The 26,220-nt window shown below is 52.3% G+C and overlaps 1 protein-coding gene across 5 annotated transcripts in view; it reads right to left on the bottom strand.

Moving 5' to 3' along the window:
* POC1A (POC1 centriolar protein A) overlaps window positions 1-26,220 on the bottom strand; it is a 70,934-nt gene that overhangs the window by 34,857 nt on the left and 9,857 nt on the right. For all 5 annotated transcript variants that reach the window (XM_045530069.1, XM_045530070.1, XM_045530071.1 and 2 more), the window contains 3 exons: window positions 20,213-20,346; window positions 10,596-10,664; window positions 7,871-7,966 (listed from right to left, as the gene is read on the bottom strand). In XM_045530069.1, coding sequence (XP_045386025.1) covers window positions 7,871-7,966; window positions 10,596-10,664; window positions 20,213-20,346 — 299 coding nt within the window. The remainder of the gene's footprint in view (window positions 1-7,870; window positions 7,967-10,595; window positions 10,665-20,212; window positions 20,347-26,220) is intronic.

Raw genomic sequence — 26,220 nt, 5'->3', positions numbered from 1 at the left:
AACCACAAAGGGTTTTTTTCCATCTAAAATGAAAAGAAGTTCTGAAGCTTCTAGTCCAGACACACAGACTCTACCACCCTCTATTGCCCAGTCACTGCCCATACCACCCCATGCCATCTGCCCCCAAACTGATAAATAAGCTAGAAAGTGGCTTCCTTCGTTTAGTCTGGGAACATCAAAAATGCCAAAAGGAAAGAATCAGGGCCTGCCTCTAGCCTTTCACACTCAACCCATGCTGCCCACAGTCTGCAGGCATGTGTCCCCCTAACTTTGATTTCCTGAGCATTTAATGTACCAGGCACATGCTGAGCACTGCAGCAAGGACAAGGCCCCAGCCCTCCAAGGACACAGTAGGTTTACCAGTAACCGACAATGGGAAAGGGGGCTGCTCTGGGAAGGAGAGTGCTCTGGATACGTGGAGCAGGAAGAATTCACCAGCTGCTGGCCTCCTGAGAAGGCTGCATGGAAAGAAACTAAAAGGATGAGTATGACCTGCTGGGAACAGGGCACGGTGGCCCAAAGAATCACAGTCAGACTTGAGCAACTGGGTTTATTTCTACATGTGGCTCATTTCATCCATTTTCAAGTTTCTGAGTTTGAAAAAAGAGAATTAAACCAAAAGGAAAAGATTCTCAAGTGCCAAAGGCCTCAGTTCTTGTCCATCTCTCTGCTTTACACCACACAATTGGTGCAAGATTCTTCTTGTGGCGTCTCTTGGCTCTCGTGTGAAAAGGTGACTTGTCAGTGTATGGCCCAGTGGGGCTAGAGATTACTTATCATCACCATAAGCAAAATGGCAGTGGCACAGCAGTGGCCCCAGTGGCTGAAATGAAAGGTGTTCCAAGACCTGCAGCCTGGCCCTGCCTGGGGCTTTGTAGTGAAGCATCACAATGTTGAGACCCCCACTGTCCTCTGTCCTGTCATGTAGGCTCATTTTCCCACAAGCAAATGTGGAATCTCCAATAACCCTGAACCCAAACTCTGGCTGCCAGGGGAAAGGAAAACCCAAAACAGTTCTGGTACTCTTGAAAGAGATAACAGAACTTTCAGCGGGGTTTTTGTGGCCAGGTTTATGCACCAGGTGTGTCCTGATACATGCAGAGCTAGACCCAAGGGCCTCCAGGCTTTGTCTGGATTCCTGAGTCAGGTCCCTCTGGCTTCATGACACTGACTGTCTTAATATGCCTTGCCCTGGATGTCTGCGAAGACACTTCCCCTTGGTTTAAGTCATCAACTAGGCCTTCCTTCCTCAGTATCATGCATAACACATTAATAGGAACGTCTCAATACCCAGTGATGCCCTGAGCCCAGGGACAGAGGGAGCTTCATGTGTTGGGGATTTGGGTCCCAGGAAGTCAACCCTTTTCCAAGTTGAGTAATTGCCTGGGCATCTTCTGACTCACCTGCAGCAGGCAGAAAGCCAGGAGTCCCCTTTAATAGTTTTGAAAAATTAGAAGCCAGAATTGGAGTCAAATGGATGAGGGAGAGGCTCCTCTTTCAAACACACAAATCCGAGCTTCACTCCTGCTCCAAACACCCACAACACCCCTCTTGCTAAGCATCCCCTTGAATCTACACTTCTCCCTGCTACTAAAAGCAAATGCCAGGCCAGAAATTTGTGTTCTCAGTAAAAGACCCATGTACTCCATGCGTCCAAGCAAGAAAGCTAATCTGCTATATAGTCTGAATGTCTGTAACCCCTCAAAATCCCTATGTTGAAATCCTAACCCCAAGGTGATGGTATTACGAGGTGGGGGTCTTTGGGGGTGATTAGGTTATGAGGGTGGAGTCCTCAGGATTGGGATTAGTGCCATTATAAAATAACAACAGAAGGCCGGGCGCGGTGGCTCACGCCTGTAATCCTAGCTCTGGGAGGCCGAGGCGGGTGGATCGCTCGAGGTCAGGAGTTCGAGACCAGCCTGAGCAAGAGTGAGACCCCGTCTCTACTAAAAATAGAAAGAAATTATCTGGCCAACTAAATATATATATACAAAAAAAAAAAAATTAGCCGGGCATGGTGGCTCATGCCTGTAGTCCCAGCTACTCGGGAGGCTGAGGCAGTAGGATCGCTTAAGCCCAGGAGTCTGAGGTTGCTGTGAGCTAGGCTGATGCCACGGCACTCACTCTAGCCCGGGCAACAAAGTGAGACTCTGTCTCAAAAAAAAAATAAAATAAAATAAAATAACAACAGAGATCTAGCTAGCCCTTATGAACATGTGAGGACAAGTGAGAAGGAGCCATCTATGAACCAGAAAACAGACCTTCACCAGTTACCGAATCTGTGGCGCCTTGTTTAGACTTCCTAGCATCCAGAACTGTGAGAAATAGAAGTTTATACTCTACCTAGTCTACGGTATTTTGTTATACCAGTCTGAAGGGACTAAGACAAAAGCTATGCAGCAGGTGGGAATGGGTCTCTTCTCTCCCCCTCTCCCAACCCTATGACTCCTCAGGCAAGGTACCTGGGGTGAGAACCTAGATCTTAAAAACCCACAGGCATCCAGGACTCCCAGGTCCTCAGCAGAGGGCAAGATCGAGTGCTAAGAATCTCTAGGCCAGGAATCAGGGCCCCAAGAATCCCTAAGTCAAGCCACGCTGTGGTGGTACCCCAAAACAGAAACATGGCAGCTGAAGTATAGGCACAGGAGGTGGCTGGGGCTGCACCCTCAGACCCAGAGGAACTAAGAAGAAGAAATGGGCCATCCTTAGGGAAACATGAGGCTTCAGGTTCAGGTTAGGTATTCTTGACTCACCTTTTCCCCTCTTCCAGAAGACAGTTCTAGCCCTGAGGCGCTGGGGTCTTCGGTACCTTGCCCTGAGGAGTAACAGGGGTAGCCGGGGTGGGGGAAGAGGGGAACAGGTCTGTTTCTACCCACCTCATAGATTTGCTTTCTCATCTGGGAGCACAGAGGACTTGGTTTTGTCATCAGGAAACACAACTAATGCCTGCAAGGGTCTAAAAGCCAAACTGGAGCTCACAAGGATGGCTTGCAGAGAGGAGTCAACATAGAAAATCATCCTGGTCAGCTGCCCCCATCTCTACACACTGTCCCTCACCCCAGCAGGTTTCAAACACACAAGCACCCTGCCTGGCTTTCAGCCAGATAAAGAAGGGGAAAGGAACTTTGTTCAATAGCTAAAGCTTGGTGAGCACTTGCCATGTGCTAGGTAGGGTGCCAAGTGCTGCTTGGCATGTACCACCCATGAAATCTCACGGAAGAGGGCTCAGCATCTCCCCATTTGACAGAAGAGGAAACTGGGCCTCACAGAGGTCCAGCCACTTCCCCAGGATCACAGCCCAGGCAAGGTGGAGACAGGATTCAATTACGGGTTGGTTGAAAGCCAGAACCTAAGCTCCTAACCACAGGCTTTTCTCCTTAAAATGAGATCTTGAAAGGTGAGCGGAGAAAAGCCCTCAGCTCCAGAACTCAAGGTTAATGTCTGAACTGGAGAGCAGCCAACCCTGAGAACTCAGGAAGTGGTTTGGTTTTTTTTTCCAGTTTCAGTGAATTACCTAGAACTCTGTGTTCTTCCCCTCCTACCCCACCCAGCACAACCTTTCTTCCCAACTGCACAATGGGCTCTCAGACATTTGGAGGGAGGGCAAAAATAAGGGTAAATCAAACAAATGCATCTTTACTGTTTAAAAGTAGTTAAAAAATGCTTCTGTGGTTGAGGCAGAAGTCTATCCAGCGGTGGCTGGGGTTTGGAGGCAGGTGCTAAATCCAAGGTCAGCCAAGATACAGGGGTCCTTATGCCTTAGGGACAGGCCCCAAAGCATAGACAGCAGGACGGTAGACAAGGAAGAGGAGGATGAGAAGGCCTGGGTTGCAGCAGGGAACAGAGCTAAGCATTAGACCCTTGAAAACACCAGCACAAGCACCTGCTGCAGACAACTCCCTGGGGCCCCTATCCCTTGCCCCCACACAAGCCCCTCTGTGTGCTCATTTGTCCACAATGGCTCTTCAAACCTTCCTCCAGCCTTGCAGCATGTCATGGGGCAGAACATGGAGCTTTCTGCCCACCCTCAGCCCAGAGCATGGCCTGGAATCCTTCATCTGCAACTTTCCCCCACCACAAGCCCTGAAATCCCTCCTCATGCACAACTCAGCCAAGAATAGAGGGAAAATGGAACCCATTATTCTCATTCTGAATGGCTGGGAAATGGCTTTTGCTTTTCAACATGAAATGTGCCTAAAAATAAGCTGTGAATTTCAACCAGAGGTTGAAAATAGCTCTGCAGTGAACAGAGCTCTATTCAGAGTGGGCTCAAGGACAACCTTCGTTCCAAGATCTGAGAGCTGAAATGCCACAGTCAGAGAAGGGGTCATGGGTAGGGGGTTTTCCAGGGTGGAGGGACTGTCACAGGCTCAGAGGGCTGCCGCTGCCATGGTCTGCTGGTGGGTGAGAAGAGCAGGGGGTCCATGCTGGGTCTGCCCCTCTGGCTTTTGACTGCCGCACTGGAATGGGCACATGGTCAGGAATTCAATACCCACACCTGGCCCCATGGGCCTCCTAGATCTCCAAATGCCCAGAAGTGTTTCATGTAGCTTCAGGGCCTGAGGCCCAATGTGTGCACAGAGCTGAAGTAGGCACAGGGTATCAGATTCACAAGCTCTTGGGGCATGGCTGTGGTGCTCGTGGCTCTTTGAGAAGTCAAGCCACCCTGGTCAGCCACCAAACCACTGACCAGATATTATCTCAGAGCCAGGCAAGACTGTAGGCAGGAAGGGCAAGAATACACTCCAATTTTAAGTGAAGAAAATCAAGTTGCTAAAGGCAAAAAATCTTTTTTTGTTGTTTACTATCACCTCTAGAAGATTCAGACCAAACAACATTCCTATAAAATGGGTCTCTGTTAGAAACCCAGGCTGAGAAACCTGGCTACTGGTGGGAGCACAGATCTGGCCAATCAGGTAGAGTCCTCACACTCACGGCTGCTAGAATGGCCAGTCCTCACCCCCCTCCCGGCACTCCTCCCATCCTTCCCAGACCCCCTCTCACCTCCTCCCTGTGCTCTTCCCGCTGCTACGACAGCCCCAACCCCAGATACATTCCCACACTCCTCCCACTGCTGGGTCAGCTTTTCTGAGCTCACTTCTGAGGCAAGAATTGTACAGTGATTCTCAACTGGGGGCAACTTTGACCCCCAGGGGACATTTGGCAACAACAGAAGACATTTTTGGTTGTCATGACGGCGGGTAGGGAGCAGGATGCTATTGGCATCTAGTGAGCAAAGGCCAGGAATGCTGCTAAACATCCTACAATGTACAAGATAGCCCCCCACAACAAAGAATTATCTGGTCCAAAATATTGCTAGTGCCAAGGTTGCAAAACCCTGGGTTATTGGAAGGCTGGTATGTGGACAGAGCTGGAGAGACAGGGGCTCACCAGACTCACAAGTTCCTGGGGCATGGCTGCAGTGCTCCTGGGGGCTGAGACACCAAGGCCAGCCACAGAATCAGTCCCCGGATATTAGCTCAGAGAAACCCCTGGGCAGGAAGGGCAAGAATACACTCATCAGCTTCTCTTATTTCAGGAGAAAACCAAACCACTGAACAGTGTGTTACAAAAAGTAGCTGAACTCAATTTGGGAAGATGAAAAAGTTCTGGAGATGGATGGTGATGGCTGCACAACATTGTGAATATACTTCATGTCACTGAACTGTACACTCAAAAATGGTTATAACTATAAATTGTATGTTATGTGTATTTTACCACAATAAAACAAAACCAACCAACCAAAAACCTAGCTCTCCTCTTGATCTGGGAGTCCTGAGATCGGAGAAGCCCTAAATGTGTACAAAACGTGGTATGCACGTGTTGGTGAAAGCGTGTGCCTGGAAGAGGGCCCATATGTCCAGTCAGCATCTCAAAGGGGCTTATGACAAACAAGGAAAGAGCCCTGATCTCAGGCAAGAATGATTTTAGGATTAACGAGTCACTTCAAGGGGTAGCAGAGCTCACGTCAGGGCCTGCCTATGGGGGTATTCAGGTACCACTGTGGCAACGGAGGCTTGGGAAAAGTGAATGCTCTGCCTGGGTCCACACAGCCAGAGTGCAGACACATTTCTCTGACCCCAGCACTCACATTCTTTCCTTTATTTGAGCCCCACATGGTGATGTCCAGTGGGCAGAGCTGTGATGACAACTCTAACATAGGCCTGAAGGTGTTATAGTTTGGGAACAAGTGGATGCCCTGAGCCCTGCTGAGCTGTTCACCCACCCGTGCCCCATCCTGTTGTGCTGGCTTCCCCCCACCCCACACATCTTCAGTCCAGCTAATTAGGTCCCACAGCCTCGGAAGCAAAGGTGCCCCATACTCCATCTCTGAGCCAGGACTGAAGGAACAAGAAGCAGTAAATCCAAGTTATTTTCCTAGTAACTATAAGAAAAAGAACATGGGATTCTCCCCCAGCTGGTGGATACTAACCATGCCCAAGAGGCAGATGGCCTCCCCTGGGATGGGGAAAAGCAGCCATGCAGCCCTCTGCCACCTGCAGTTTCTCGCCTTTCTCAGAGGGCCCAGTGTGGTGTACCCCTGGGTCTAGGAAACTGAGGCAGGTGAGTAGGCTCCAGAGGCCTCATCTGTGAATTGAGCAGCAGCTTTACCCGCCCATTCTGATGAGACAGAAATAACCAGGGCAGCACATGTAAAAAGCCTTGGCTATGCCTGGTTCAGGCAAGTGCCCAATAGAGGGGAGGCACAGGAAGAGAGGGCAGGGACCCAGAGGAAGGGCTGGGACCTCGGGGACCCAACCCTGCACTCTGAAATGCCTTTCTAGATAGAAGATAAACTGGAAGAAAGCAGAGCATCATGTAACCCAGTTGTCCCCGAATAAACTCAAAAGCTGAGAACTAGCCACACACTCACAAGTGCAGAGGAGGAATAAAAGCTTCTAGCCAAGGGGCCAGCCAGGAGGGCAACCCTTGGAAGAAAGACCATAAAGCCCAACTTGGCCTATTCCTAGAGGCAGCCCCGGCACACAGAACAGGGGCATGGGGAGGCATGCAGCATCTATCTGCTGGAACCACAGAAAGCCCCAGGATGGACTCAGGAGGCTTCCTGGTTCTATTCTGGGACCCATCCTTGACTTGCTGGGGGCCTTGGGCGAGCCACTTCCTGTTGTTTAGGCCAGTTTCCGTGTGTGTGAAGGGGAGAACACGCTGCCTCTAAGGTCCAAGGGGGAGATATTTAAACAGCCAGTGGCCATAGAAGCTTAAAACCCTCAGGGTTCCACAACCTTGGCTTTAACATTTATTTCAGCCAAAGCTGAATACAACCTTATTTAATGAAACTATATCAGTTACTAAATTTTTTCCCAAATATCTGTCAAAAAATATTAACTATTCAGGAACACTGAATGCCCTTTTACCAACAAAGGCGCTAAAAATGGTTCATGATTGAGGAACTTCCTCTCCATGGTTTTTTTAAAAAAAAAAAAAAAAGGAAGTGAGAGCAACAGGGCTGGGGCCTTTCTCATTCATTCCAGCTGTGGCTTCAGGCCCTGAACCTCTAGGAGCCCCCACACTTGGGTCCCATGGCCCAGGACTCAGTATGGGACAGGTCCCTCGTGCCCTAAGGCCTCAATAAACCAGCAGCATGTGCCACGGAAACACTCCCCGCCAAGTGGTCTGGGAGTGAGGGCACCCAGCAGCTTGCTTCAACATCCTCTCTGTCTCATCTGTTCCCTCTAGGTTAGAAACTTAGCACCACAAGTGCCGAAGTATTATGTGGTAGATGATGAGATCTTACTGGGGTCCCTGTAAGGGACCTCCAGCCCTCCACTGTCTCCAAGTCCAGTGCCATTCACCATGACCCAGCCTGCCAGAGTCACAGGGTGCAGGACATGCCTGCCACGCCACTTACCAGATTCTCAGCGGAGCTGGCCAGTGTGGCTGGGGGCCTCTGCACTTTTAGGACTTCTCCATAATCAACATCAAAGTTACTCTTCCAAACCATCACCTGCCAAAACCAACAAGCACACAGAATTAGGGGGAGAAAATCTCTTGTCAGTCCTTCTTCACTGAGAAAGTGGGCCCAGAGGCCAGCCCCAAAGTTCTGGGCCATGGCAGGATAGTGGTCCCCATCTGACACCCCAACTCAACTCTGGGACCTGCCCCATCTCCCTAGGGAGCAGGCTCTTTTGACAGGCCTCAAGAGGACCTGGATGCACCACCAGGATGGGGTGTCACTGTGTGGTACCACAGAGCTTTGGCACTTGCTGGTCCTTCTGCCTGGGGTATCCCAGGCCCAAGCTTCGCATGGCTGGCTCCTTCTCAGGTTCAAGTGTCTGCTTCAACACCACCTTCTCAAAGAGGCCTTTTCCAGCCTCCTACTAATTTTTATCATAGCCCTCTGTTTCCATCAGAGTCAGTAGTTATTTAATCTATTTGTCCTTTTTCCTTGTTTGTCATCTTTCTCCCCACTAAAAAAAAAAACTCCTGAGGGTAGTGGCCTGGCCTGTTACACCGTGAGAAGTGGTTAACATACGGACTCCAGGCCAGACCACTGGGGTTAAGATCCTGGCTCCACTCCCTACTGTGTGGCCCAAGGCAAGGGACTCAACCTCCACGTGTCAGCTCCCTCACCTGTGAAGAGGGGATGATCCCAGCGCCCGTCTTACAGGGGTGCTGGGAGGCTCACAGGAGACAGCCTGTCACAGACACTGGCACCCAGGACGCACTTGGTAACACAACCATTATCCCAAGGCCATAAAAATCATGTCCTGCTGTGAATATCTTCCATAAACAGGATCATGTCCTGAGGCTCCCGGACAAAACTGCGGCAAGTGCCAGGTGGGGAGTGAGCGCGCCCCCTGCTGGAGGCTGCTGCCCACACGTGGTGTGTGCTTCTAGGGCACTTCCAGGACAGCCGGCTTGGGCCTCACAGAAGGAATGTGCGGCGTGGCCAGCGGTTAGCTGAGGCCACAGAAACACCACCATGTCCACACAAGATGAACGCTTGATGTGTTCTGGACGCCGTCCCCATCAGGACGCAGCTGTGAGCCCGGTCCTCTGGGCAGCTCCTCACCACTCCCTGAGCAGCTCCACTGTTTACTGCTCCGCTCCCAGGTGGACGGCACCTAGGGCCTCACACCCATCGCCTTACAAACAGAATATCGGCATACACACCCTTGTTTACAGAGTCTTCACGTAACTGCAAATCTAACTACTGAATAAATTCCTAGAAGCGGCTATCATGGATGTGAAGAGATAATGCCAAATGCCACTCCGAAACACTCTCAGAACAGACTTTAAGAAAGCGGCCTCGGAGCTGACAGCAGTGGCTGCTTGAGGAGGGGCCGGTGTGGGTGGAGGCCCTACTTTCCACTGGGCAATTTATTTTACCATGACTCTATTTATGGTGTGAATTTACTGTACCAGTTTTCCTGTCTTCTAAGCAACAAGCCAGGACTCCATGCTCGGGGAAGGTTCAGGGGTTTCCTATGCCTTCCCCCTCCCTTGTCTGCCAGCGCAGGGGCTGGTGCTGGTGTGAGAAGACACCTGCCATCTCTAATCCAGGCTGTGGTCAAAGAGTCGGCAACTACTCTCTGCCTTACTGGCAGAGACTCAACCAAAATCGGCACATTTGGCTGAGGCCAGGGCTCACGTAAGCCAATAGGACTGTCTGGGCTGAGCAGCCCGAGCTGGGAGGCCTGGCATCAATAGGATAAACGTTCTCACCAATCCACCACATCAACAGCAGCTCAAAACAACCACCTTTTCCTCCCTGCCTCAGGAGAGTGCAGTGCTCTGGACAAGTGGCATTGACTGTGTAGACACTCTGGAGAAAAACTGTGACAGGTAGACTCCTCAGTGCTCCTGGCCTCCCCAGTGCCAGGCTCTGGGCTAGATTTCAGGGGCAAGGTGCCCACCAGGAGACAGGTCATTGGTGTTCAGCAGTCTGGGCAGGAGGCACCAAGGCTGATAGGCTTAGGCCTCAGCACAAAGGGTGACAAGGCGGGACAGGACCTCCTCATAATGTCGTCTCTCTGCAGCCAAAAATATTGACAGTGCTGACCCCACATACAATGCACTAGTGGGCTGGGAAGCAAATGACAGAGCAGAGGATCCCAGGGCAGGGGCATGGCTCTGAAGTCAGATGGTCCTGGTGCCTGTCCCAGCTCTGTCATCTGCTGGGACTCAGTGTCCTCATCTGACTGGGGACAGGAGAGGGCCTGCCCCATAGGGCTGTCATGAGAATTAAGTCAGGTATGAAGCTCTTGTCACATTGGCCACATTACCAGGCCCACAGTAAGTATATACAATAACTATTATCTATTCACTTATAATCAGGAAAAGAACTAAGAAACTTCAACTTTTTCAAGGCAACCATAGCCCAGACTCCGCAACCTGTGCTAGTCTGAGCAGTGGCGGTTCGGAAATCTGCCATGATGTCAGCACCTGCAGGAAACCCATTCTGGAGCCACAGGGCCCTAGTGTCCCTACCCCGTGCTCCCTCGGGGCCTCTTCAGTTGCTGAAAGCCACCAAGGAAGCTGGTGAAATCTGGCCCGTGCCTAAGACAGCCTCCCACCTCTCATTTGGTTCTGAGTCGAATCAGCTCAGGTTCCTCAGACCATTCTTCACTTACCTGTTCATCAGAGCCTCCAGAAGCAAAATACTCCCCCGTTCTTGAAAAGGCAACAGTGGTGGCTGGTCCCTAGCAGAACAAACAAAAAAAAGAACAAACACCAAAGGTCTCTCTGGATTCTAAATGCATGGGAAGAAAACTAGAAGTTCCTGAATAAAAACAGCAGCAGCAGCAGCAGCAACAGCAGGATAAAGGGCTGAGAGTCCATCCAGCCCATAGTCCCCCTAAGCTGTAGCCAAGGAGACTGCCTGTGGCCAAGTACAAATGCCGCTACTGTCGTGAGCACCACAACAGGTCAGAGGCCAGGCCATGGGATCATGAGTGGGCAGAAATGAGTGAACAGGACAGTCCACACTGGCAGCCCGCCTGGGCTGCTTCATTGTTGCCAGCAAGAAGCCAGAGGTCAGAGATGCACTGACTCACCCCAGGCCATAGCACCGGGACCAGAACTCGGTCCTTCTGGCCCAGGCCATGCTTCTCCCCAACACTGCCCCGCTGAAGATAAGTGGGTAACCCCAAGGAGGAACCAATGGCTCAAGCAGACAGGGCAGTCGGGGGTCCAGGTGACAGGAAGGAGGCTGGGGAGCAGGTTACCAAAGGTGCTCGGGCAGTGGAGCAAAGCGATACATCCCTCTAACCTGCAGGTCACTTTTCTTAAGTTTGGGCTGTGGCAGAAGATGTGCCTGCTCTGGCTTCCCAGGTGCTAAAAATTTGCATGACCACCTTGGTTTTTTATTATTTAAAAACTTTTTTTTAGAAACAGGGTCTTGCTCTGTAGCCCTGGCTAGAGTACAGTGGCCAGATCATAGCTCACTGCAGCCTCGAACTCCTGGGCTCAAGTAATTCTCCTGCCTCAGCCTCCCAATTAGCTAGGCCTATAGGCATGCACCACCACACCCAGCTAATTTTTCTATTTTTTGTAGAGATGGGCTCTCGCTATGTGGCTCAGGCAGGTCTCGAACTCCTGGGCTCAAGCGATCCTCCCCTCTCAGCCTCCCAAAGTGCTGGGATTACAGGTATGAGCCACTACACCCAGCCTACATGACCATCTGACAGGGAATGCCAGGCACGTACCAGGCAGCACTCTGAGGGCCAGTGAGCACATCCAGGTGTGGCAGGGGGGTGTTCATTTCTCCTGGTAAAGGAAGATTTTTTTCCCCTAGCCTGAAATCCATTCCAGAAAGATGCACAGAGTAAGAATCTGTTTAGCCAACATACCACGACCACGATCATCTCTTCCTCCCAGTTGAACTTTTATTGTGGCCAGTACATGGAATTCCCCAAGCAAAACCAGATAAAAAAGGCTCTCTCCTAGAAGAAGACAGCACAGCCACTGTCATGCAGGCCACCTCAGTTCCTCAGAGCAGCACCGGGAGTGTAAAGGGCCCAAGTGCCCTGAGAGGGGCCTCTACCAGCACAGCTTTGGCTGAACCATAGACATGGGGAGCGCTGGGAGGCACCTTCCACTCAATGCCAGAAAAGACCAGCAAGTTTTGGAATGGAAAAGGAACCCCAAGGTCATAGAGCAAGGCAGCTTCGGACACCCCAGGGGAGACGAGACAGGTAGGTTGAGAGGTGCCACCCAGGCTTAGGCACACCGGACAGGAGGGAACATGCCTGCTCATGCCTCCAGAGTCTACCTGCGGCTCATCATCTCAGAGGTGCTCACCATGGGGGTGATGAAGAAGAAAGTGAGTACACCATCAGTGAACACTGGGTGCTCAGGCTGGCACAGAGCACTTCACTTGCTTAACCCATGAAATCCTCAGAGGATAGTGTGTGTGTTTACCCTTTGTCTTAGTCAATTTGTGCTGCTATAACAGAATACCTGAGACTAAATAATTTATAATGAACAGAAATGTATTGGCTCACAGTTCTGAAGGCTGGGAAGTTCAAGATCAAGGGGCCAGCACCTGGCAAAGGCCTTCCTGCTGTGCCATCCCATAGCACTGTGGTCCCCAACCCCCGGGGCCAGTCTGTGGCCTGTCAGGGACCAGGCCACAGAGCTCCGCCACCCCTCCCCCACAACCTCCATCCATGGAAAAATTGTCTTCCATGAAACTTAGGAACAGGGGGCTGGGGGGGGGGCGGTGTTGCACAGCAGAAGGTAGCAGTAGGCAAGCAAGGGAAGCTTCATCTGTATTCAAAGTGGCTGCCCATCACTCGCATCACTGCCTGAGCTCTGCCTCCTCCCATGGAAAAATTGTCTCCCATGAAACCAGTCCCTGGTGCCAAAAAGGTTAGGGACTGCTGCCACAGCAGAAGGGCAAAGAGAGGGTGAGAGAGAAAAGGGGGCCGAATTCATCCTTTTATCAGGAACTTATTCTCATGATGACAAGCTCACTCCTAGGATAACAGCATAAATCCATTCAGGTGGGTGCCACCCCCATGACCTGAACACCTCCCATTAGGCCCCACCTCTCAACACCACCGCAATGGGGATCAAATTTCCAACAATGAACTTTGCAGGACACATTCAAACCACAGCACCCCTCCTAAGGGTGCCATGACTAGGCACAGAAGACAAGGCCTGAGAGGACACAAAGCAAAGCCTCTGGCCTGTGCCTGTCATCTGCCTGCTTCACACAGTGGAGCCACAAGGGCCCAGGCAGCCCCACTCCCAGCAGCCCCAGAAATCCTAAGCCACCATTAACTAGGATAAAGTAGATCCCCTTTTACTAATGAGGAACAATGCCCAGTAACATCAGTGAGTGGGAAATACCAGGTGTAAGACAGCATGGGCTGTGTGATTCAATCTACAAAACACTGGCTGCGTGTGCAGGGCCTGAGTGCAGGATGGGGCAGGGCACGCATCACTCAGATACCCTTCCAAGTGGACAGTCACCAAGGGACAGTCAACAAGGCTTATGGGGCGGGGTAATTTCAGGTAACTTTTTTACTTGATTCTTAGAAATCTTTGTCATTTTCCATACTTTGAATTTTTTAACAGTGAGTACATGGCAACAGTGACTACATGGCATTGCTACATTAATAGAAAAACAAAACAAAACTATTTTCATTTTGAGGAAAAACAAAAAGGGAACAGAGAAAAGGGAAGGAAACTAGTACATGGAGTGTCAAAAAAGATGGGCCCTTTGCCTGCCCAGAGCTGAGTAACGGCAGGCTTCCAAGGAGGCACAACAACTAAGGGACCGAGTACTCCCCTTTCCTGTCATTGCTCAACCATCATATGCCACTCTAGGAACAAGATGTCAGAGGCAGAGCAGCAGCAAGAACAGCAGAATGGAAGAATGTGGCCGGCAGCCCAGAAGCCCACAGCCCACAGGGGGATCAAGACCAGAGGGCAGGCGTTAGAACCCCTCTAGGTAAGAAGCCCTAGTGCTTTCCCCAGACATTAAGCCTCAGGAAACTCAGGGATGGAGCCAGCAACAAGCTGTGTGGGGCCTACAGTCTTCTTCAACAGTGCCCATTTACCAAGAGGCCCGCGTGCCTCCTGCTCCAGGTAAGAGTGGCCTTCCATGAAGACTCCTGTTTGTCTGCTAGGTAGGGTCTATGCAAGCAGCCCTGGGTAGTCAGAGGAAGGCATAGAATGCTGGCCCTGGGCTCCGCTGTGGGCCAGAGCCAACATGGACTAGACTATAGAAAGGACTCTCCACTGATGACATGCTTCAGGCCTTGGTGACCCCAAGTAGTCTAGGCCCCTGCCAACTTTCCAGGCCCTCTCTTTCTCCCCTCCTCAACGCCCTGGGCCACTGGACTGCTCACCATGAGCTAGGCAGAAAGGGTCTGCTCTTTATATTCTTTCTGTCGCCTCCTGCACTGAGCTTTTAATTCAGGTATTTTCAATCTTTTTTGGTTTCAAACAAATTCATTTAAGGCTACAAATTTGCCCCTGATGGCTACCTTCAAGAGATCTCAGAAGTTTCCAGTATGCAACATTTTCACTGTCATTCACTTCCCAATGTTTAGCTGTCACTGCAATTTCTCCTTTAGCCCATCAGTTGTCTGTGAGCTCTAAAGTATCCCGACCCTGGGCACCTGGGGGAGTCTCTTCTTATCACTGCCAGTGAGTAGATATGATACATCTCTTTGAGATTGTTCTATCTTCATAATGGTTTATTCCTTCTATTTAATTAATCACTCTTCATTCGTTAGGACACCAGTTTGGGACACGGATATTGCCAAGCTGTTTCTTCCCTCAGGCAAGGCCTGCCCTTGGGCACATCCACAGTGACCGTCAAGTGTGACTCTGAGCAGCAGTTCTTGGCTAGGCCTTGCCTAGTGTGGATTCCAGCCTGTCCCCAATTACCAGAGGTGCCCACCTGCCTGAAACCCTGGTTCCCACCTGACTCCAAGCCAAGTCTATGGCAAGGATGCTTCACAGGCTCAACCAGGGCCTCCCTCCCAGCCAGTCTTCCGCGAGATGATCCTGCTTGACCAATCAGGAGCACCAGAGGAAGCCTGGCCTCCCACCCTGCTCTCCCTCCTTACCTAGCCATACTTGGCTGTTGAACTTGGCTGGAACCACATCTAGTCATTTCACCAGACATCAGCTCTCCCTTGCCAATTTCCAGACCCAAGGGCCCCACACTGTCTTCTTCAAAAGACAAAGCATCAATAGAGAAAGTGAAAGTAAAAAAAAAAAAAAAAAAAAGACAAACAAAGGACCCCAAGGCAATTAGATTAGCTTTCACAGTCATGTTCACTCACTCTGCTGCTCCCATAGCTTGCCCAGACCTCTCTGCTCCCCTCACCGTCTCCCACCTGACTTGCCAAGGTCCCCGCTGCCTGGACTCTGACCACTCTGCCCACAACAGCTATACTGGCAAAAGTCCAGCCACGTACCCTCACCCTCCACCACCTTGAAAGAGGAGCAAAATATTTTTTGTTGGCTCTCATATGTATGCTCTGCCAGTGGACACACAGGATTGTCACACCACACGTCCCCTCGATCAGAGGTCAAAGCAGAGTGGCTATCAAGCAGAGAACAGAGACCAAGGAAGCCCAAAAGGCCTCTAGAGTGGGCACTCTGTCTCTGACCCCTGTATTCAGGCAGAGAAACCACAACCTGGCCCACTGGCCTGCTTCTCCCAGACCCCCACCAGGAGGCTCCCATACTCATTACCAGCATCTGTTGTGGGCTGGGTGCTTGTGTCTGAGTGATGGCCCATAGGGCCACCACAATCCAGTGGACAGGGAGTGGCCACTGTGTAGTAGTTGCTGCTTAGAGACACTGAGGTTCTCTCCCAACCCTGGCTAAGGACACCTGTTCCTAGCCCTCAAATCTGGGTAGATGACAGGGGACAGAGGAGGCCAGGCTGACCTCTTGGTTAGAGTGGACTAAACGAACTGTTTTTTCTCCTCATGTCCCCTCACCTCTCACAGGAGGTGCCCAACCATCCAGGCCAGGTATGACCCTCTCAAGTATCAAAATAATCCTCCAAAATTAAATGACAATACAAGGACTGCAGAGCTCTTGAAGAAACAAGGGAGGAGAGGCACATTCCAAGATCTGCTTTCCACCTGGCGTGGCCTGAGTGGCAGGCCCCAGTGCCCAGGCCACTCTGCTGCCTCCCCTCCTCAGGGGTGCCGTCCCCTTTGTTGCCACTTGCCCAGCCCTGGCCTAGGGCCTGGTGTAGCAGAAGCACCCAGTAAACATTGTTCAGTCTCATACTCTGAGCCTGGTAGTTCCCACCACCTGAGACCCCTGGGGGCCCAAGGCAGGGGCAGCTCACCCGAACTTGGGGCCAGTGGGGGAGCGTGGAGCCGCGTGTAGCTCAGTCACTCTGCAGAGACACGCACACCAACTGCACAGCCACAAACACCAGATTTAACTCCCCACCCACAACCCGCCCACCATCCTCTCCCAAATAGCTCTAGGGAACTTAAACCAAATGAGCATGGCTCAAGATTATATTTCAGAAAATATGGAAAGATAAATCTGTATTTCTAGCACATTGTCCCCACGCTTGCCACACAGGGCTGCGAGGGCCTCGCTTGGGGCACGAGGCTTTGAATGACAGCGGTAGTCTGTGGGGAAGCCCTTCCCTCTGCTGGCCAGCATTCCCTTCTATAAAACGCGGGGGTGAGACAGGATGATGAGGCTCCTCTGCAGCTCTGACAACTCAAAATCTGTACTACATCCAACGAGAAGGACTCCCTTTCCTCCTGCTTAATTGTCACGGTCATGGCACATCCCCTAAGCAAGACCTTCCAGAGCCTCAGACGGGGCACTGGCACCACCAGCCAGCCTGGTGCCACCACGTGGGTTCCCTGATACCCATCCTCCAGGAGTCAGGCCCTGGAAAAGAGGACTCGATGGACAGGCCTAATAAAGGGCACTGCACGTCGACCTGTACGCTCAGGCACCAGGGCAAAGCCACTAAGGCAGCTGGTGGGGACAAGCAAGTCTGGGTCAGGGAGTCACCTCTGCCCACCCACCAGGGGACAGATTTCAGGAGCTGCATGATAAGAGATGCCAAAACAAGATGATGCTCTAGGGGAGATGACAACCACCCTAAGCAAAATAAAAAGCCAGACAAACCCCTGAGAGACTCCGTGGGTGCATGGGAGGAGGGGAAGCAGACGAGCTGCCATCCCGGGATCGGGGAGAAGATCATGACCACAGCCCTGTGCCCAAAAAAGGAGTGGCTAATAAGACACCCCCATGAACCTATTTTCTTAGCAAACACTGATTGCCCACCTGTTCAGTGCCAGGACTGTGCCCACAACAGAAACTTGTAATGGCCTTTTAAGCAGCTCTCACCAAAAACAGCATCATGTCATTTTCTAAGAGCTTAAGTGGAAAGGGACTAACATCTGCAAGGACCTACTGCGTCTGGTGCTGGGAAATTTAGACACGTCCTCTCTGACTATGAGGCAGACAATAGGAAGTCAATCTCACAGATGAGAAAAGAGGCTCAGCAAAGTCAAGGTTTTGCCCAACGTCACACAGAGGCAAAGCTGGAATCGTCTCACCTGATGCGCAAACCCACTCCTCTCCTAGTTGCAGCCTCCCAAAGCTCAGGCTGTTTCAGCTGAACAAGATGGGAGAGTCACACAATTCGGGAAGTGGCTGGTGGCAGCTGTGTTCGATCAAGCACTTGGCAGCAAGCCAGGCACAGGGGTTCCCACCCACTGGCACCTGCAGTACCCCACTGTGGGCTGGGGGGCAGGTCATGGATATCCCAGGAAGAAGGGCCCCTAAGACCAGGGGTACACCAGTCCTAAGTTTCTACATTTGATAAGGAGTTTGGGAGCTTGAGAGCAGAAAATAATTTGAGCCTCATATCCTGACTGCCACCTTCACCTGGGAGACAGAGGCAGGCCTACTTACCTTCACCCAACCCTCCAAGTACTTCAGAAGACTGAGCCTGCCTTTCCTGGTCCCCTAACTTGCCTCCTGCTGCCTTGGGCTCTGTCAACCTCCCCACAGAGTCCCCTAATCTCCAAGCCAAGAACTCTGGCAGGTAGAACCATGACATCCATTTCCTCTCCCTGGTGCCCAGCCCAGTGAGCTGGGGAGCGGATAATGAATGAATGAGCAGATGGCAACATGAACAGAGGCCAGTTTCTCTTTCTTCTCCCTGCCTTTGAGCACTGTGAGCTTGGTGCCCTAAAGAAGTGACCCAACAATTCCATGGAGCCATTTCCCATTCTCCATAGCCCCAAACTGTCAGCTGTTCCTCTGCCTAGCTCGCATATTTCTAGGTCTAACAGCAGAAGAGCAACCACATAAGATGCCCCACAGTCCTCGTTTCACTTCTCAGAGAGAACAACGTCAATAGGCTTTCATTTACATGCTGGATGCTGCACCAGAACACTGAGAACGACATTTTAGATACCACGTTGAAGAGTGTTCTTGGGCTAAGAGGTGAGTCAGCTGTTTAAAGAACACTCACACAAAGAGATGATCAGGTGATAAGCATCTGTTTGCAAATTGTTTCTGAGTATTGCCTTTGTTTCTTTGGGGGGGGGGGGAGTAGATCACATGATTTTCAAATACCCTCTTGGTTATAAGATCCACAACTGGCCACACATGAATCTGAATAACTGACTTGCCCAAGGGCTTGCAAAGGTGGCTCCCTAATAGGCTTACGGCAGGGCTAGCAGTCACACTGGCCCAGCCCGGCTGCACATCACACCTGGATGTGCCAGCCCAAGGAGAACAGGCCTGCTGGTCCTGCACAGCAGACACGTCGCTGACAGGGAAGACAAAGGATTACCACAAGCCTGGGGCAGCAAGCAGCCTCCAGGCCCCAAGAAAGCAGACGAAAAGGCTTATGTCCCCACACCCCAGCCATGGCCAAACGGCCCCCATCTGCCCTAACTCAGATGGTGGTGAGATGTCCCTGGGCAGAGGTTAGGCACAGTGGCTCATGCCTGTAATCCCAGCACTTCAGGAGGCCAAGGTGGGAGGATTGCTTGAGGCCAGGAGTTCAAGACCAGCCTGGGCAACATAACGAGACCCCCATCTCTACGAAAATTAAAAAAAAAAAAAAAATTAGCTGGGCGTGATGGCACATGCCTGTAGTCCTAGCTACTTGGGAGGCTAAGGCAGGACAATCACTTGAGCCCAGGAGTTCAAGGCTGCAGTGAGCTATGATTGTGCCATTGCACTCCAGCCTGGGCAATATGAGACCTTGTCTCAAAAAAAAAGAAAAAGAAAAAGAAAAAAGCAAGTCGTGGGCTAGACACCCCACACCTGGCTGCCGGCCCAAGATACATGAGCATTCCCAGGGCCTCCTTCAGCCCTCAAAGGCCCATTCCCACTCTCCATCCTGCCTGCCTCAGGCTGGCAGGCAGAGGAAGGGAGCAACTTTAAATCTCTGGACTCCGTGCCCCAGTCCCAATTGGGCACGGTGACTATGACTGCTGAACATCAGATGTTCTGATGACTGCTCTCTCTGCTCAGCAGGAGATAGCTCAGCCACAACTTCCTAGTGGGAGTACGTGTGAAAGGCCCAAACCCAGGCAAGCTGCTGCGAAGAGTCACAGGCAACCCCACAGCTGGCCCACAGGGGCCCACCGCTGACCAGTGCCCACCCAGGGAGACCAAGGCATCAGACGCTTTAAAGCCTGCTAAGAGAGAAGGCCTCTGCTCCCTTGATTTGATTCCAGGAATTCTCAAACAAATGTGCAGATTTCCCTCCTCCTGCCTGCCTCTGCTAGAAACCTGTGGTTATCTCCATCTCTAGAAGCATCGATGGCTGCCAGTCCCAGGACCCCCACGAGACCCTGATGTCAACTTAGGGCATGGGTTCTAGGACTCTACTCAACCTTTGGATCAAGGGACACTTGAGGCCATTAGGGGAAAGAGTCCATTTAGCCCCTGGGGGAAAGTTTGCCAACCATGTCCAGATGCGGCCCCCAAGCACACAACCCCCCCCCAATTTAACTCCCATACTCCCTTCTCAGCTATACCAGTTCCCAGCCCAGTGATCTTCCCAGCTCACAGGGAAAGGCCTTCATCCATCTCCCTGCAGGTCATGTGGGTAGCAAGTCTGTTTCTGCATCTCACTCTACTTTCAGGCCATGAGGGGATCACAGTGGCCTCCAAGGGAAGGACATCTCAGGAGAACCCAGCCCAGCACAGGTCTTGAGGTGGCACCTCTGCCCCACTCCATGCCACTCAGCACCAGGCCAACAGCTCTCACCTGATGCCCGTGGAGTGTGTAGAGCAGCCTGCCCTCCATCAGGTCCAAGATCTTCAGGGTCGAGTCGCTGGAGGCTGTGATTAGGTAGTTTCCCGACGGGTGGAAGGAGAGGGCATTCACTGCTGCGCTGTGCACTGGGGGAAGGACATCAGTTAGGTGCTGGCTAGGAAGCACACGGACAACAGCTGAAGCCCGAGCCAGGCAATGGCGGCCAATCGAGGCTCAGCATGGGCCTGACAGGGCTGGGCCAGAGTGGCCATCGCTCAGAAGAGCTGCGAGGAGCCCAAAAAAGACCTCCAGGAAAGCAGCACAATCAAAAGACAAGAGAAGACCCATCCAGAGGCAAAGGTGAGCAGTGGGAGACGCAAAGCAGGTGGAAGCATGTGGCAAGCCAGAAGCACCAAGTGATTCCTTCACCTCTCCCATGACAATGAGCAGTCGAGCAAGAGCACAATAGAGCACTCACACACAGCACTTACTCGGTCTCATGTACTGTTTCTTTAGAGAAGCCAATCGGAAAACAAAACCCTTGAAATGCTAATACAATGCCACTGCCCTACAGGAGAAGCTGCGGGAGGCAGGCAAGCAGAAGGCTAAGACACTCTCAGGCGGTCAGGCCTGGGTTCAGATCCCAGCCTCCCGTTGGCCCACCTGATCAAGCATCTTGATCACCCTGAGCCTCAGTTTATCCGTCTGTACTACAGCACCCATGTGTTAGGGGTGCTATGGGGATGCTACCAGGTTAAGCCCCTGAGGCCTTTGCAGAGTGAGCCCTCAGGCCCCAGTGCCGGCATGGATGTCCCTCTCCTCTGCCCCCATGAGTCCCATGCAACTCCAGGTCCTGCCATTTTACCCACTCAACAGCTCGGCCCTGTCCATGGCTCTCTTTCCCCCACTGTTCCAGCCCAAGCCCCACCATCTGTTCTGGTGTCCGGCACTCTCCAAGATCCAGCCACTCCACTCTGCAACTCCCCCAGCCATGGAGCCTTACTACACCTCTTGTTCCCAATAGGCCTGGGAGACTCTTGCCTTTCCCTTCCCCAACCTTAAAGCTTACCACTTGGAGTTACCTCCTCTAGGAAGCTTCCCCTGACCTCATTGGGGCCACCCCCTCCATGTGTCCTTCCAAAACATGACAAGCTTCCCTTCAGTTCACTCTTCACATATATGTGCAGCCATCTGATTCACGTCTGGGTATCCCATGAGACCACGAGCTCCACCAAGCGGGGGCTGTGTTGAGTCCCTGGCTTCTGGCTCAGTGCCTAGCACCAAGTGGGACCCAGAAAGTGGCTGGTGAGTAGGTGTTTAGGCTGGATGTCCAGAAGTCCCAGCAGGTTACACAGCCCTCTCTCAAGGCCAAGGGCATGTTCTAAGTGGAGCTGGGGTCAAGCACAGGCAGTCCACCTGGGGACAGAGCAACTCCACAGCCCACGTATGGACCAGCTGCATCACGGACCCTCACGTGGCACTGCTGCTGAGGGAGACTCTGGTGCCTTCCTTCCCATTACCACAGGCCTGATGAGGAGAACCAGCAGGACTGAAGTAATCATGACCCTGCCAAGTCAGAATTGCTACAAACATAAAGGCAAATTCAAAACCAACCCTTCACCCCAGCGCTGAGAGGCTGCAGAACCCCTGCTGGGCTGGTAAACATACCTACCACAAAACGGCCCTTGGCAGGGCCCATGGGGGTGCACAGAGCCCCTCAGATGCCAGCCTAGCTGACATGCCGATGTGCTGGGGAGTAGGGATACATGTTCCCATGCACGCTTAGGGGAGACAGCCAAGGCTTTACGTAAGATAATATTTATATCTGAACAACACCCTCCGAGTGCCAGGAGCTCCATGAGGCAGCCTGGGGAGGGGCTACTGAGGTCTCTGCAGCCAGCTTCTCGAGGCAAAATACACAGACCCCCTCGCCTGCACTGGGATGAAGGCCACCCCCACCCCTACATGAGACAAAGCCAGCAGAGGGCAGCCAGTGGCAGGAGGGGAGGCCAGGGCTTCCCTAGCATAGCACGACCAAAGCAGCAGGGTCAGCGTGTGCATACCACGCAGGGCCTCCCGCCTGGCCAAGCCCACCTGAGGGAGAGAAGCTCTCCCAGAGGAAGGGCAACAGAAGCCCCGGCTCCATAGAAATGCCAGAAATACCAAGAAACACCTGGAGCCATTTACTCTAGGAGAGGGCTTGGTCTGGTACACCAGGATTTGGGGATGCCCCAGACACCAGGACCCACCCCACCTCTCCCCACTCGCTCTCCTGTCTCATCCACTGGCCACACCAGCCTCTGCTCTCACGCCTCCCTGCCTCTGTAGAGGTGGTGAAGGCCTCACCTTCAGAACCACCCCTGCATGACAGTCCTCCACGAGGGCTGCCTCATGATGGGGTGAGCCTCCCATCACAATGCCCTGAGCAGCAACTGTCCAGAAATGATCCACTTTTCATCAAGTACAAAGCTGCAGGCCTTCTTCTTGGCTCCATGGCAGATATCAGTGATGACACACGCTGCCATTTGGGTGGCAGCTGTGAGCTCCTGGCTCTTATCCCCAACTTCCACCCCAAAGAGGGAACTTCCAACTCAGGATGGGAGATATACCAATGTCAAACCTCTATAGGTCACCAGGAGCCCAAGGAGGGTGGGATGAGGCCACCACAGTCCCTGTCCCCAAACACCAGGAACTGCTCATGGCTTGTGGACAGCAGGTGGCCTAAAGAGAGACCTGAGTACCCACAATCCACTCTGGCCCACACTGCTTTGCATGTAGAGGTCCTCAGCAAACTTGGGCCCACTATCCGATGGGCTCCAAACTGACCAAGGGGTCCAGAGAAGGCCTGGGTACCCACCCAAGTAGGAGATACCCTTCTGGGGCAAAGCAGGCCTAGCCCAGGCGTGTCACTGGATAACGGACCTGCACATGCCATAAACCACAACGCACATTATGGGTTCTGGGACGGGGGCTGCTGTTCAGATGTCTGAACAGTCTTAACATGGGTTCAGAGCATGTGGAGCAAACCACCTCATGGGGATTGGCACTCTTGGGGCTCCACCAGCCCGTCAACTCCTTGCTGAATTGGGAAGTCAGAACTGCTCCCCACAGTGACAGGCCAGAGCCAACCAACTCCTTGCCTGGGAAGAGAGTCAGCCAGCCTGAAAGAAATGGCGCCAGCTGCCCACTGTGGCCCAAAGCCCCAAGCAGGCTCCGACTCCAGCAACCTGACCCAGAACAGGAAGTGCCCTCCACAGAGCACAATCATGCGATGGCTGGACACAGGCAGGCTGGGGCTTGCTGGCCACACACTGCAACATCATTAACCAAATTCTCTTAGAAGAGCCCATCAGCTTCACACACCTGAAGGCCACTCAGGAAGTGCCTGGTGCCCATCCAGAGTTACCAGAGGAGACAATGGGTGTCACTGTGTCCTTAAAAATTTCCCTGGGTTTCATAGGGATCGGGGATATAAAACCTCTCAGGCAGCTGCTGCACAGTACTGGGAGCCCTTGAGAATCAGCCTCCAAAGAGATCCCACTGCCCCTATGGGGGAGGAGGAGCTTCTCAGGTAGAGGGTTTCAGCTAGGGGCTCTCTCAGGAGCCCCTAGAGCTGAACAGCCCTGGCCAGGTCCCTCCATCAGCAAAGAGGTCATTGAGCCCTTGAGGGCGAGCCTAGAGGCTATGGGATGAGTTTGCTAACCTGTGAACACCTGTCATGTGCCATGGCACTGCGCAAGAGCTCAGCGGAACCCAGTCATGTTTGCAGGGTACTCCAAGTTCCTCTAAGCCTCCAATCTACACTAAGGCTGGCTTAGGAACAAGATGCTGCAAGCCACTGAGTAGCTCCGTCACAAGAGGCAAGGCCAGCAGCACAAGAAGACTGCAATCCCTCAGTGGAGACTGTCAGCCACACACACTCAGGTCCACACAGGACTCGGCCCCTAGGGCTCATCTGCATCCACCTACACCTCCCCCACCCTGGCCACCACCAAGCCTGCTCCCTCGAGAATCCCAGGGCACTCTGAGGTGGCTCACGCCTATGATCCTAGCACTCAGGGAGTTCAAGACCAGCCTGAGCAAGAGCAAGACCCTGTCTCTACTAAAAATAGAAAAAATTAGGCTGGGCACAGTGGCTCACGCCTATAATCCTAGCACTCTGGGAGGCTGAGGCGGGTGGATCGTTTAAGATCAGGAGTTCAAGACCAGGCTGAGCAAGAGCGAGACCCCGTCTCTACTAAAAATAGAAAGAAATTACATGGACAACTAAAAATATATACAGAAAAAATTAGCCGGGCACGGTGGCGCATGCCTGTAGTCCCAGCTACTCGGGAGGCTGAGGCAGGAGGATTGCTTGAGCCCAGGAGTTTGAGGTTGCTGTGAGCTAGGCTGATTCCATGGCACCAGGGCAACAGAGTGGGGGCAAAAAAAAAAAGAATCCCAGGGCCCTCTCCCCAGCATCCACCACTCTCCTCAACTGCTCTGCAGTGCTCTACCTCCTGACCACCCTCTACACAAGACGTCACCTTCCTTCACTCCCTGGCTCCACTCTCCTCAGCCCTCCCATGCTGGGAGATGGGGCTCATACCCCTCACTCTGGCTGTTTGTGGAGCTTTTTCTTCCATGGTCCCACAATTGTAGGGGCCCAGGATGTGGCCTCAGCCCTTCTTCCATCCCAGATCCTTGGGCCCAGCTGTCCCCTCCATCCCTGCAGGGTCAGCCTCTGTCTCTATTCAATCTCCACAACCCATCCTCTGGGCCTGACCCCTCCCTCGCTCTGATGCCAGCCCTCATTTTGACATTGGGCATGGACAGCCCATCCACCAGTCACTGGGACACACCAGTCCCAACCCAAACAGGCTCTCAACATAGCTGTCCTCTCAGATGTCCGTCCTCCCTTCATTCCTCAAGTGACAGGGCCAGTTCCAGCACTGTGAGCCAGGCCACATCTTTTGGGACGCTGGGCGGATGGCATTCAAGGCTCTCCCCAATGGGTACCTGCTGCTATATCCCATGAACACCAGGCCCAGGCTCCTGATCCATCAGAGAGGGGCCCGGACCCTCCCAAGTTCACTTACAGATCCTCTCCTCCCAGCATCAAGGCTTATGTAGCACAAACCATGCACCTGCTCTGTATTATAATCCTTATGTGGATTCTCCCACCAGACCCACATAAGGCCCATGAGGAAGGCCTTATTATCACCTCGTACAGAAAGTACGAGAAGTACAGAAAGTATTACACAGCATGTAATACTGACCACTGCCCTGCCTCTCACCTTCCCTTCCCATCCAAGTCCTCCCTCCTCTGCACCTGCCCACCTCCCCCAAGCCCGCTGTGCAGATATGCCCAATCTTCATCCACCCCACCCTTAATTCAGACCTGGCCCAAAGCAGAAGACAAGTCTCTAAGGCTGAAAAAGGGAAGGGAGAGGTATGGTCTCCAAGTGGAGGGTAGGCCCCCTGCTGCTCTGTTCTGGAAGCTTCTGTCTGAAAGAGCATCAGTGACAAACTCCAGGACTCCCTGTGTAGTAAAGAAGCAGTTCTTGTGGCAGCCCCTGCCACCTGGTGGTGGTGTAGAGTACTGCAGGCCATAACCAATCAGGTTTTCTTCACTAGACCAGACACCAGGACCAAGACTCTTAGCATCATCAGTGTCAATGTCCTCATCACTAACACCATACCTTTGTGTCAGCCACTCTTTCAGTGCTTTTTTTTTTTTTTGAGACAGAGTCTCACTATGTTGCCCAGGCTACAGTGCCGTGGCATCAGCCTGGCTCACAGCAACCTCAAATCCCTGGGCTCAAGCAATCCTTCTGCCTTAGCCTCCCGAGTAGCTGGGACTACAGGCATGCACTACCATGCCCAGCTAATTTTTTCTATATATATATATATATATATATATATATTTTTTTTTTTTTTTTAGTTGTCCATATAATTTCTTTCTATTTTTAGTAAAGACGGAGTCTCGCTCTTGGTCAGGCTGGTCTCAAACTCCTGACCTTGAGCGATCCTCCTGCCTC

Source organism: Lemur catta, chromosome 18 (assembly GCF_020740605.2).
Source record: "Lemur catta isolate mLemCat1 chromosome 18, mLemCat1.pri, whole genome shotgun sequence".
Lineage (NCBI taxonomy): Eukaryota > Metazoa > Chordata > Mammalia > Primates > Lemuridae > Lemur > Lemur catta.
This window is presented reverse-complemented; position numbering and strand designations above follow the sequence as displayed.